The following is a 13,393-nucleotide window of genomic DNA, read 5'->3' on the forward strand; positions in this document are numbered from 1 at the left end:
TTTATGGAGAATGGTGTGCCTGTTCCTGTGGGTTTTTAAAATGCACTGCTGTGTTGGTCTCTTCTCAGGTCCAAAGGTGGTAACAAGAACTGTGTTTAACTTTCTGTTTCTTGGCAGATTCAGAAGCACTTTCCTACAGTTATAACAGGTACTGGTTGTTGTAAGGACCATGAAGTCGGTGATTTGGTCTGGGCAAAGGTTGGGACGTACCCTTGGTGGCCTTGCATGGTATCTTGTGATCCACAGTCAGATGTTCATACCAGGATAAACACTAGAGGTAACATACAGAATCCCACAAAGTCTAGATTTTCTAGGTCTTGATCAAATTTTTCAGGCAGCAATAATTTAGCAGATTCAAGATTTATTTCAGACACTCCTGTTCTGCAGTAAAAGTGTGATCACACAGATTTGATATTGTGCTAGAAAGTACTATAAATGTTGAGGGCTGTGCTGAGGCTCAGTTACCTTATTGATTGTAATACAAAATATGAAAATTGCAGTTGTTTCTGTAATTTAAACATTTATATGTTTATTTAATGAAGGGATGTTTTCTTACATGTTACACATCTACATTTCCATCTTAATTAATTTTATTATGGTCTGCTCTTGTCCTGTTCAATTCCGTTGTAACATTAGCATGTTCTGTTTGTAAATGCAGAATAGCTTTCTGGTTCTCTCTGTGAATTACTTTGAAAGTTTACAGGGATAGCTCCTGTTCAACAACAGACTGAGCAAAGCCAGATGTTATGAGATGCAGGTTCTTGTTTATAGGCAGATGCTAGATGTGTAATATTTCATGCTGTTTTATTAGTTTTGCACAGATAATTGTTGGTAAAAATCTTAAAACTTTTAATTTGATTTTCTGTTGCTTGTAAAACCTAAAATGGCACCAGAAAGGGAATCTTATTTATCTCACTGCTATGAAGGGCAGTACATAAAATGATGTTTAATTGCATTGTAGCCTTTCTCCAAATGTGCACTAGCCTACCTTTCTGGTTTGTGCGCAGGTCACAGGGAGTATCATGTGCAGTTTTTTGGGAGTGTTCCTGAAAGGGCGTGGATCCACGAGAAGAGGGTAGTTGTATATCAAGGGCGGCACCAGTTTGAGCAGCTGCAGGCAGACACCCTCCGGCGAGCCTCAAATCCTGCAGAAAGACACAAGGTACTCAAGACGCAGCTTGACATACCAAGGCATTGTTCTCGAAGTATTCTGTATATACTGTAGGTCTTTAGCTTAAATTTTTGTTTGGTGAGTGAAAGGTTGCGGCCTTAATGTGAAAGTGGTCAAATTCACAAAACAGAATTTCATATATTATATCTTGCAAGTTTAAGATATCTTCCTATATATAGATATAAATATATCTATATAAGTGTTATATAATTATAATTCCTTGCACTTTTCTGGACACTCCACTCAAAGTGCTTTTACAGGTAACGGGGATCCCCTCCACCACCACCACCAATGTGTAGCCCCACCTGGGGTTATGTGTACACATAACCTTGTTATGAGGCGACAGCAGCCATAGTGCACCAGAACACTCACCACACATGAGTTATCAGTGGGGAGGAGAACAGAGTGATGAAGCCAATTCAGAGATGGGGATTATTAGGAGGCCATGACTGGTAAAGGCCAATGGGAAAGTTGGCCAGGATGCCAGGTTAACACCCCTTCTCTTTTCAAGAAATTCCCGGGGATTTTTAATGAACATGAAGAGTCAGGACCTCGGTTTTTCATCTCATCCGAAGGACAGCACCTTTTTGAAAGTATAGTGTCCCTGTCACTATACTGGGGCATTGAATTTGTATTGAATGTATACACTGAGTAATCTTTTCCTCTTTTTTTACCTTTTTGTCTGAATTTAGGACACTAGAATTTAGGAGGTACCATAAGGAAGGCAGAATATAAAAAAGCAAAACCTTTTTCTATCGCCCCCAAGCCCCCCATTTCCTCAAGTTACAGACGTGTGACGGGGATACGTTTGTTTCCTCTCCCCAGCTCCTCAAACCGATTCCCCAGAGGGAGCGTGCTCAGTGGGAGGTAGGGATCGGCCACGCGGAGGATGCCTTCCAGATGACCCGGGAGGAGAGGATAGAGAACTACACCTTCATCTACGTGGACAAAGAACCAGAAACGTCTCCGCCCCCCGCAGAAAAACCCGCCTCCAAGCCTGACAACAGGAGAGCCCGGCGAACTCGCAGTGCCGTTTCCAGCCCGCGACCTGACCCCTCGGGGGAGGTGAGCTCTGCCAGGCCCGGCCTCCCGCCACGCCGGCAGCAGCCCAGAAGGCAGTGCAGCATGACGAACTCCGAGGAGCCTCCGCAGCCGGCACAACCGGAGCAAGACGAGCAGCAGCCGCGCTGCCCTGTACCCCAAAACCAGCCGTCGGAGGAGCCCAAAGACCAGGGGGCTCAGCAGCCCCCAGTTAAAACAGCCTGGAAGACAGCCGCTGCCAGAAAGCTCCTCCCGCTCTCCATAACCATGAAGAAGCTGAACGTGGAGATCCAGAAGTGCGACTGGCCTCTGCCAAGGGACAGGACTCCCTCTCCGCAGGAATCTGAAGGAGAGGACAAGCCCAGCGATCAGCCGGTCTGTCCCCCCAGGGTACAAGCTCTTTGTTTCTTTTTGTCAAAATTCAGCAGTTTCTTCTTGAAAGTTTTTCACAATTTAAAATACTGTGCGACATAATCTGGGGCGTGTCATAACAGGATCTTTAAAATGGGCTGCTCTAGGCCAACAGACACCCCAAACACAGAGCTGTAAGGTTGGAAACACCAGTGCCTTTATTCACAGTGCAGCGAAAATAGGAACAGCACAACCATGAACCAAATTGCTTACCAGACATGAAAACAAAATTCTCAGAACAGTCTCTTTCTAAAATCTTTCATAAAGTTTCCTAAAGTTCAGAACTTACTATTCCTTTACCAGATACTTGCAAATCCTTTAGCCCACATCTACAGGTAAGTCCTTATCCCTCTGGTGAGTGGGGTTCTACCCTCAAACCCCTCAGATAGTAGCCATCCACTCACACAAACAGACTAATACTGGAAGCTTCCTCTTCCTGCTTTTTAAACAGTCACCTGGCCAGTTTGCTTTCTGCAGCTAATTGTCGCAGAGGATCCTGGGAAATGTGGTCCTTGCAGGCCGGTACTCCCACAAGCCATTACCTTTGGACGTTCATATGAGTTTAAAATTCATATTACTGGTAATTAGTACATTACACTTACATCAACAAGTAATAGAGTAACTTGTGCACTTGGTTGTCCATCAAGCACGTGTTACAGCAAAAGGCATGAAGGTGCTCAACCAGTAGCAATGGAATCAAGATGTGGCCACCAAATAGGGATCAATTTTGGCTGAAAATAGCTGACCTTCATTGGAGATAAAAGCAGGTGTTCTCTCAGATAGGACCTCAAGGTTACAAACTAGAGGCTGCCATTTGTCTCATATAGCTCTTTTGTTTGCTACTAGCCAATTGATCTAAGGATCTTGTCCTGCCATTTCTTCAATTAATCCAGCGTATAGGCTTCAACAACATTGATGTGTAGCTTGTAGAGGTTAGCTTGATTCCTACAATGACAATACAGTTGAATAAGTACTAATTTATAATCTGTCTAAGCATTTGATTAAGAATAATTGGAATAAGATGCAAGGTTCACATTACCGAATATAAGGTTCTTCTTGAATTTGCCATTTTTTATATCATCTAAGGAAACACTTCAAACTTGTATATATGATTGAGTCAGCCTGGATTGGATATAGAAAAACCTAGTGCTGTATAGACGACCACATGTAATTATTACATGGAATTATCCGTTTGAATAAGTGTAAAGAAGTAGAAACGGCAAGGTTCACTGAAAAAATGTTAAAGATCAACACTCTTATCAATCTTACATTGAAATCCCCAAAGTGTTAATGTTTTTAGATGATAAGTCCAATGTGTTTCTCTTAAGAAAATTCCCTCATCTAAACTGTTTTATCTTTTCAGTTCCAAAATAAAATAGACCTGTAATGTTGTGCCATCTTTGCATCACATTCTGAAGTAAGAGTAGTCCAAACTTTACGTTCTTTGCATTCCTACATTCACAGATTTTAATCATTTGCAGAGACAGTAGATATTATTGCAGGAATTACAATTAATCACCCTTCAAATCGCAATCCTGACCTGGGATAAAAAAGCACTTAAGTTTTCTTGGTATAACAATGTTGATTGCATTTTCTACATTGGTATTTACCAGAAAGCAGTTATGAAAGTGATGGTTTTCTGTGCATTATGTGACAGATCTGTTTTTATCTAATTCTTCATATTCTTAGCTCTACTAAGAAAGTAGTGTAAAAATATGCTATTCTTCGCTAGGTTTATCTTAATCTAGGCCTATTCAATTTAATTATTCAATTCAATTTAGAGTTTCCTTGTAAATTTTGTAAATTCATAATGAACTTTGTATAGAAAGTCTTTATAGTGTGAATCTTGTATGTTTCTCTTGTCTGTTTACCTTTTATTTTTTATGCTTAATTGAATGTGACGATTAATAATTAATTGTCATGTTTGTCATCTGAACTATTGATTGTAGTTAAAGAGTGGAGAAGGCCCCAGCTTTTACTTCTGATGAAGGACGAGTATATTGGAGTAAATGTCAGACTTTGCTTTGGTTTATTGTGATTAAAATAAAGTTTTGAATTTAGAGTGATTGTTGTGAGATGTCTTTTTTTAAGCATGCATGTTATGCCATCTCCTCTGTGACAGAAACGTTGTGTTAAACCAGACAACCTCTCTTTTTGTGTTTCTCTTTCTGCAGGGAGCAAGTAGCAAACCTGAGATGAGCTCCAAGGAGCAGGAGAGGCTTGTGTCACCTGTTGGACGTAGGAGTGACCCAGGAATGGTACAGCACTCTTCCACTGCAGAGGTGTCTTCAGGTACCTCCAAGATGTGACAGCTTTGTGTTATTGATCATCATCTTTTCATTTCATCACATCCTACAAATGTGTAATCCAGTGGAAGTTGGAAATCCATTCTTATTTCTAATAAACTTAACAATGTTTTGAAGGGGTGTTTGTAATTATTTGCTTTTCAGTGCTTGTTTTATAAGGAAGACGTTCCTCCTTTGATTTTCCCTAATACAGGTTTGCCCACAAGATGGAATGAGTTTAGATCTGCCCTGAAATTTTGTTTTGTAAAACCTATCTGCCTTGGAAATGTTTTTCAAAATTTCCTGTGGTTTGTTGTCACATTTTCCTCTGTCTTTGCTGTTTCTGAAGACTTCCATTCCTCTTGACTGGAAATGGCCTGTTTTTCATTAGAGTCCTTTTTCATCATTCACTTATGGGTGAAGCATCCTTGTTCTTTTTATAAAAGCTTTTTTTAGTTATATTGAAAACCACAACATCTGTAGAATGTTGGTACAACTTGGGTTCCCCAAGTGTATAAAACAGATTTCTTAAACGTTTTAGAAACCCATACTACCTTGCATTCCTTCAGTTGTTTTTCTGTTTCAAGCTGCATACATATGTTTTGAGAAGCTGACTAAACATCAGCAGTGTAGTCTTTCCATTCAATATATAGCATTCTCTTTGGGATTTCATAGGAAGGCTGTTAATGTATCATCTCAGCTTCTGAGGAAATGGATGTACCTTAAAATGGGTGTATTTTCTTGTCCAAAGATCCAAAAAGACGGTTACTGTTGTATCAAATCTGATCTAGGCCTGTCTCCCAATGCTCTGTTTAAAGTTCCTGTCGTACGTTTGCTTTAGAGAGCTAAAAGATTTGAATCCTGGAGCCCCCTGAGTGGTTCAGTCAATGAGTGCTTGTTTAGATTGGAGATTGAGCCTCATGGCCTGGAGTTTGCCAGTTGAAATCTAGGATGTACCATTAGCCACTGTGATGGCTTCTATAAGCAGCAGCACACAAATGCGCAAGCTTGCTCGGATTAAGCGGGCTTGAGTTCACCAGGGCGTCATCAGTTTGCTGAACCTTCCTGATCGTCGAGAGCTGTGTTACCAGTTGACACTGACCCTCTTTTGGGACTTGTTGCATGAAAAGTGGCAGACCCCGGTAAATCTGATCTGATTAAAAAGTCCAAAGGGGGAGAGAAAATTAATCAGTGGTTCCATAAACCACAAAGTTCTCTTCAGCCTAGATTGGCTCAAATGATTTTTTTAGTATGCATCCTAAGATGCTTTTGCATGATAAAACACTAAATACCATAAGAGGACATTTTTTTAGTTGTCCTCACTAAAGTGATAATGTACTGAGTTTCCAATGTTGCAAAGGAGAGCATGATGTGCATAATAAATAAAAAAAAACATTAAATGTAGGTTTAATTGCACTGAGAAGGGGAATTCTTGTATTACATCTGATGTTTTTCCCCAGGTTTGTTGGAAAGAAAACAACAGAGGAGGTCTGTACGAAGTCGGTCAGAGTCGGAGAAAGGTACAGACCCGGTGCCAAAGAAAAAGATGAAAAAAGAACAGGTAAAACATTTTTCAGGATTTATCCAAAACTGAAAAAATTATCCAGCATTGCTCTTTTATGCTCTGATTGTTAAGCTGGAAGTCAAAACTAAATATAACCAACATTCAAGCTTTGGAACAGTGCTATCAAGTATTCACCTACGACTACAGAGTACTTGTAAGGGAAATGTGTCACAAATGAATGACTGTCAACAATTTGTTGGAGTGTCTAAGAATTCTGAACCACTAAACTGGCTGATGAAGTTGCACGGGCCTCAGGTCTAGGCTGTTCCAACAATCTTTCGAGTATCAACTGTACCAAATTTTCAGCTACACTGTAGTTACCCTTTCCTAAAGCTGAGATATTTTTTCATTGCAGACAGAAATGGTCCCACAGGCAGCTTTGAAGACAGGATCACAAAAGGGTATTTTTTATTATTTATTATATCATATATTTTTTATTTTAGGACTTCAGAGATAAGATAGAACTTTTAAACCTCATATCTTTAAATTGGCTCTTATGTATGAAATCATACAGAAATGCATGTATGTCTTCTTTTGAAATATTTTCCTTTTTTGAAGCTTATGGACACAATTTTTAACAGCGGTTACTGCACATTTTAAATTGCTCTAGTTAAAAGTGTTTCAAATACTTCTAATAGTCAGTTAATGAAAGATGTCTAAATATAATGCATTAATTCTTTATACTGTCTAGTAATGGATGTAGTTCTCCTGCTCTGGGGAAGTAATGTGCTCCTTTAAATGGAGAACTTTTTATTGGCATCCATCTGATTTCAGTCTGTGAGAAAACTGTTCTCTATCCCATAGTGCTTTTGAAACTGTTGCAAGTTGCTTTATTTCCTTCCGTGTCTTATCTGTGATACAGCTTTAGGTTTCTTACAGGTTGTTTCATTTCTTATAGGTGCTAGTGAGATTTCAGATTCTTGTAAACCTCTGAAGAAACGGAGTCGCGCATCAACTGACGTGGAGATGGCCAGCTACCAGTACCGTGACACATCAGACTCTGATTCTAGGGGTCTGAATGACTCTCAGGTAGGAAAGAGAGAAGATGATTCTCAGCAGTAAGACCTTACTATTTTCATCTGTTACAGTAACTGTTTTGAAAAACATAAATGGAAAAGTTAACATTGGCGACTAGAGGAATTTGCAATGCTGATTAAGCATCCTATTTCAGCCCAGTTTATGAATTGAGGTAAATGAGATTTAATTATGCAAGACACTAGTAGTTTTAGTAGTTGTGACAAAGTTTTTGGATGCAGTTTCATCTGCAGTGGTACAAGCTGTCAGCCTGGTTGAAGATATTTTTTGTTTTGTAGTGTCTCTTCATTTCATGTTCTGTTGATCACATTAAATAATTTTTTTGGCAGAAATGTTTAATCAGAGTGACTTAAATTTGTCCCCATTCATTCAGCTGGGTATTTTACTGGTGTCACACCTTGCTCAAAGGTATATCTTCTTTGTCTCACCTTTGAACCCACAGCCTCCATGTCAGAGTCTGGCACTCTAACTGCCACTTACTATTGTAGGAAAGCAAATACAGTACAAACACAGATCCAGAGTCTGATAAGGTGCATGGTTATGAGGCTCAGAACACGTACAAAATGTAATAAAAACTAAGACCCACTTTAAAACCAAAACTTTTTCCCTCCCACCAAAAATGAATTATAAACCCAATATTTAATGCCAGGTTACCATAGGAAGTAACACATACACTCTGGCAAATAAAATGCAGACATTAAGTTGCCAGGTATGTAACCTATAATCGGTGATTGGCTTTCATTGAAAAGTTGATTTTAATATACACCTTATCCGCTCAGGTCTTAACTTAACCCTATTCCAGGCTGGCATTTCAGGAAACAACAAACTTGAAGGAAAGAATGTTGTGGGACATATCCAAATGAGCGTTAACACATTATATTATTCTGCATTCAGGTTTGTTAGTTTCAGGGACGTGTGCTCCTCTTGTGTTGCGTTAGTGTCAGTGACGTTTGACCTGCAGGTGGGGTTTGGGAAGCGATCAGACAGTCCCACAGCTGCAGACGCTGATGCCTCAGATGCCCAGTCTGTGGACTCCAGTCTGTCACGGCAAGGCACAAGCACCACTAAGAAAGACACCGTTTGTCAGGTGAGTGCAGTGTTACTCTGTTTCTTACAGTGCTTCTCTTGGAAAAGTTGTGATTATCAATAATATTAATAATAGCAATGGTTAGTGTTCAGAGGTAAAACCTACTGGATCGGGTAATTCTAGTACAGTAAAAGCACATGTGAAGAAGGGCTTTTTGGCTTTTTTACCTGAAGTGCGATTAAGCTTATATTAACTGTGTAACTCAGTTAGGAAAAAGGGTTTTCAAGAATTAAATCTGTCTTAAGTGCTGGAAAGAACTGGCAAGGACAATTTTGCTTTTATCCAGCTCTTGAAGGGATGATTTTTAATAAATGAAGCTGGAAAGAGTTCAGTCATTTATGCAGATTACCATTAACATTTCTCCCCCTTATCAGATCTGTGAAAACTTTGGTGACACACTTGTTTCCTGTGAAGGAGACTGCAGCAGACTGTTCCATTTAGAGTGTTTAGGACTGACTTCCTTGTTGGAAGGAAAGTTCACATGCATGGAGTGTAAAAATGGTAAGTCACCTGGCTGGTTCCAACAGCACACACTGCAGGGTACATTCGTTTCTATAGGAAAGGAAATGCTGTAACAGAGAGCACAGTGTTGATGCACGTCTTCATAGCTTCAATAGGAAAGAGTCTAAAATCCCTGACTCTTCCTTTAAGGCTCTTATATATTTCAGTAAATGCTTAGACAGCCATTGGAGAAACATCTGGGCACTGAAAACTAAAGTCAAAACGTTCTCATTTGAACATGATGGCTCCAACACTACTTTGCATTAAGGCCAACATTTTGTTAATAAAATCAGATTTAGGATTAACAGAAGAAGTTTCAAATCTTTTTTAAGTTTTATTCTTTCAGTAGACTTTATGCTTTCTTTCTGTGATTTGCATGCCCTTTGCAGTATTTCATAGTTGTTATATTGAAAGTGCATAATAAGTATTAGTGTAAATTCTGAAAACTGATGTCAAGAAGCATTATCAATTCACATTGTTTGTACTAAAATTGTCCTTCCATCCTCAAGTGACATATCTCTTCTATGGATTTGCTTGGTTTTCATTCACTCTAGCTTTGTCGAGTCACTCATAGAATTGAGAAGTGTCGCTTACCAAATGCTTTCCGCTGGCTCCCACTGATAGATGCAAGTGAATCATTGGAAGCTTTCTGTGAAATCTGACATTTGCTTGTAAAGAAAGACACACTGCTGATATGACCTTTAGGATATGATTCCTGCTAGATCTTGAACAGGCCTTAAAGCCCAGAATTGCGTACCACTTATACAGTTTAATTAAAACATGATTGCCAACAAGCCCACACATTAACTTCAAATGAAAGGTCAGTCCCTAGCAAAATGTTAAAAGTCAAATCTCTAAAGCACCTGCAGAATCTGTTCAAGAATTTCAGATAACCTTAAAATGGGGTTCAACTTTTTTAAACTCCCTTTTTCTTCTTTTCAGTCTTTTTCTTGTTGATCGTGGGCACTTGTTGAGGGCTGGCGCAGGCTGCATGGGTGTACACCGCTTACACGCGCCGGCAGAGCTGGCATTAATTGTCGCAGATCTCGGCGTGCAGGGTGGCCTCAGTCCTGTTCTGTGTTCTTCCAGGTGCTCACTCCTGCTTCTCCTGCAAGGCGTCGGGCAGCGACGTGAAGCGCTGCTCGGTCAGCGGCTGTGGCCGGTTCTACCACGAGTCGTGTGTGCGCAAGCACGCCAATGCCACCTTTGAGTCCAAGGGGTTCCGCTGCCCCCAGCACAGCTGCGCCACCTGTGCTCTCGAGCGAGACATGCACAAGGCATCCAAAGGTACTCCCTGCTGCTTTCTCAATAGCCGTCCCAGGAAGAAAGCCATTTCTTATTTCTAAAGACTTCTCTGTTTGTTATCCACAGAGAGATTTTTTTTAAATCATTTATGCGTTTCTTAAATTTCATGGTGGCCTTAGTGTCGGGTGTACGCATCTTGGCTTATTTATAGAACATCATTGATCAAGTTTGTTTCTAAAATATCTTGACATCTAATGACAGTAGATTTCTTGAAGTGTATTACTAAACCATGTACGCTGAGGCTGGGTGAGTATTGGTGAATTAAGCGGAAGACAAAATGTACTTTAAATGAAGATGAAGAAAGTGAGGTAGGATATTAAGGTTTTACCAGCTGGAGGGCTCAGTTCCTACCAATGCAATTTCCAGCTTTCTGTGCTACTAATTGACTTCCAGCTAGCACAGCTCTAGTGCTGCATTTATTGCAAAACATTACTTTAGAGTGATGATATTCTAAACTAATTTTACAACAGCATTAGGCTGGCTATGGGGAAAAATGGTATGGAGCAAGTAAGAGGTAAAGAAAGTGATGTCATGGTCACACTTAAGTTTCTTTATACTTAATACTTATAAATGGTTAATACTAGTAATGTTCATTGAAGTGCTACGTCTGCATTAAAGAAGATGGAAGGAGAATTGTACGTCGATCTCATTTTCTTGCTGGGAGATCATAAGGAATAAGATAAGAGACCCTTGGAGTCTTTAAGAAGAACTTGGATGCTTCCTTGAGAATTAGCATACTGTAGATATATCCCCTTTCTGAGACTCCCTGAAGGTCACCACTCACCTGCCCAGAAAGAGGCTGACCTGTCCAGCCATTGATTTCAGGAGTTTTCTTTTACTACTTGTTAGAGGTTTTTGGTGGATCACCTGAGTGCTGGCAGACCATGGTTAATCCAAAATCAAACTAGAATAGGTGGTCCAAATTCTGTTGTGCTTTAGATAATATTCTTATTTTCCCTGCTGTGGCACTTTGTGACCTTTGTCTTTTCTTTCAGACAGGGACCTGGGGTACTTACCCAAACTCTCTACTGTTAAACTTCCAGTTTTAGGTGGTTTGAGCTATTAATTTTGTTTTAAATAGTTTTCTTTGGAACTCCTTAAAAACTCCTCAAATATATTTAGATTGAGTCATTTCCCCACTTGGGGTAAAGTTGAGAAGACACGGGGATCCCAAGATTAAGGGTCAGGTGGCCTGACACAGAATCTGGTATTCTTGTTACATGGAATGTCAAAAGCTTTGTACAACTCCTCCACGGTGCCCTGTTCTGCTTCTTACAGGTCGCATGATGAGATGTATCCGGTGCCCCACTGCCTATCACACAGGGGATAGCTGCGTTGCAGCTGGCAGTGTAGTAATCACTCCACATATTATCATATGTAGCAACCATTCAAGTTCCAAAAAGAATGGACACATAACCTCACCTGTAAACGTAGGCTGGTGTTTCGTCTGTGCCCGAGGTAAGCTTGGTCTGACTCCTTTATTGCTTGAAAAGTCACCCTAGTACTGGTCTTAGGATTTCTGTTTTTTAAAGTTAGTCATGCAAACAGGATTTTTCTGGAGATCAAATGTCTCATACAGGACTGAAAACCTAGTTTTAAAATGGTATATTTACACAGTCTCCCATTACTTGTGATCTTGTTTGGTGTATATCCCCTCTACATGTATTTAGTATCTGTTGTTATTTTCTGGATATAGTTAGTTTAATTTACCACCCTTTTCAGGACGTATAGCTCCAGAATAGACTTAAGTTAATCATTTTGAGATGCACCTGGTGACATGAACTTGCTTCCCTAGGTTATGCCCTCTTGTTCACCTTTGAGCAGCCTTTCAGAAGAACTTTTTTTTTGTTTTTTCATAAAGTAACTTGAGCAGTGGTCAAAGACAAAAAAAAAAGCATTTAGACAGTAGGGACTTTTTCCCCAAATAAAACATTAAAAGAAAAGTTCAGATTCTATATTGAAGTGCAGTTTTAATAAAGTTTAGCATACATCATCAGTGGTGTCCGTGTCACTTTGTAAAGGCCAATCAGCAGTTGCTCGTGTCACAACTACCGGCTCATTTGGAGACAGTGTCAAGGAACTGGGGTCTGCCTGCAGTGTGCGTTCTAGTGGTGTGGTGAAACAGCCGAGAGCCAGTTTGTTATGGGGGTCCGTTTGGGTGGTCTATCACTGTTGAGGTTGTGGAACCCTTCTGGGTTCTTATGATGTACAGGCAGTCCCCTTTTGGAGAAGCCTGCTCATTCCAAAAAAAAAAAAAGTTAATCACTCAAAGGTTTTTATAGCAAAGTTAATCCAATTCCTCTCATCACCTGCAGAGCAACCCCTCGATTTTCAATATAGTTGGCAGGAGGGCAGGAACAGGTAACTCCTCTTAGTTCTCCATTTCTCTTCCTTTCAAAGTATATACTCTTCACTTTCTTTTACTGAAACCTCTGGTACACTGGGCTCTCCCTTCCACAGCTAGTCTTCCTTTACTGGAAGACACTTGGTTCCTGTCTCATCAGGAACCTACTGGTGGGCCTCACCCAGTTTAACCTCTGACACCCAGTTTCCAATTATAAACAGCACCTAATCTACTGCACTTCAGTGCCTCTGGAGAATTAAAATTAATCCAGGATTATAGATTTATATAAAATGATAAATTCACTCTGGAAGTATCTTTGTTAGTAAATCTAACCCAGATCAAAATCCTTGCAAGTTTTGTATTAACTAACTTAAGAATTAAAACTGGGTTTAGGGCTGCCGGCTGTCTTCTGAAGCACAGGAGAAAAATCACTTTTTTACAACAATATCTAACTTCCTACAGTTCATATTACTACTAACTCCCTCCCTGAACTGCAGGGGCTTAGACACAGCTTAGCCCCATGCCTCTGCACCTGACTGCACATATACAGTACTCTGACTGCTGCTCTTGAGGAATGTTCTGTTATCCACATGGCCAATCAGATGAACCCTTTACCGCCTGTGTAATTTTGTTCCACAGGAGGCAAATC

At 40.1% G+C, this 13,393-nt stretch overlaps 1 protein-coding gene across 3 annotated transcripts in view; it reads left to right on the forward strand.

Moving 5' to 3' along the window:
- The window catches only part of nsd3 (nuclear receptor binding SET domain protein 3), a 41,138-nt gene that overhangs the window by 9,382 nt on the left and 18,363 nt on the right, over nucleotides 1-13,393 (forward strand). For all 3 annotated transcript variants that reach the window (XM_088624178.1, XM_088624179.1, XM_088624180.1), the window contains exons 3-13: nucleotides 118-277; nucleotides 1,008-1,162; nucleotides 1,997-2,602; nucleotides 4,798-4,915; nucleotides 6,369-6,469; nucleotides 6,828-6,873; nucleotides 7,371-7,501; nucleotides 8,469-8,594; nucleotides 8,969-9,095; nucleotides 10,185-10,382; nucleotides 11,679-11,858. In XM_088624178.1, the coding sequence (XP_088480304.1) occupies nucleotides 118-277; nucleotides 1,008-1,162; nucleotides 1,997-2,602; nucleotides 4,798-4,915; nucleotides 6,369-6,469; nucleotides 6,828-6,873; nucleotides 7,371-7,501; nucleotides 8,469-8,594; nucleotides 8,969-9,095; nucleotides 10,185-10,382; nucleotides 11,679-11,858 (1,948 nt within the window). The remainder of the gene's footprint in view (nucleotides 1-117; nucleotides 278-1,007; nucleotides 1,163-1,996; nucleotides 2,603-4,797; nucleotides 4,916-6,368; nucleotides 6,470-6,827; nucleotides 6,874-7,370; nucleotides 7,502-8,468; nucleotides 8,595-8,968; nucleotides 9,096-10,184; nucleotides 10,383-11,678; nucleotides 11,859-13,393) is intronic.

The sequence above is a fragment of the Lepisosteus platostomus genome, chromosome 3, assembly GCF_059453375.1.
Source record: "Lepisosteus platostomus isolate fLepPlt1 chromosome 3, fLepPlt1.hap1, whole genome shotgun sequence".
NCBI classification, from domain to species: Eukaryota; Metazoa; Chordata; class Actinopteri; order Semionotiformes; family Lepisosteidae; genus Lepisosteus; species Lepisosteus platostomus.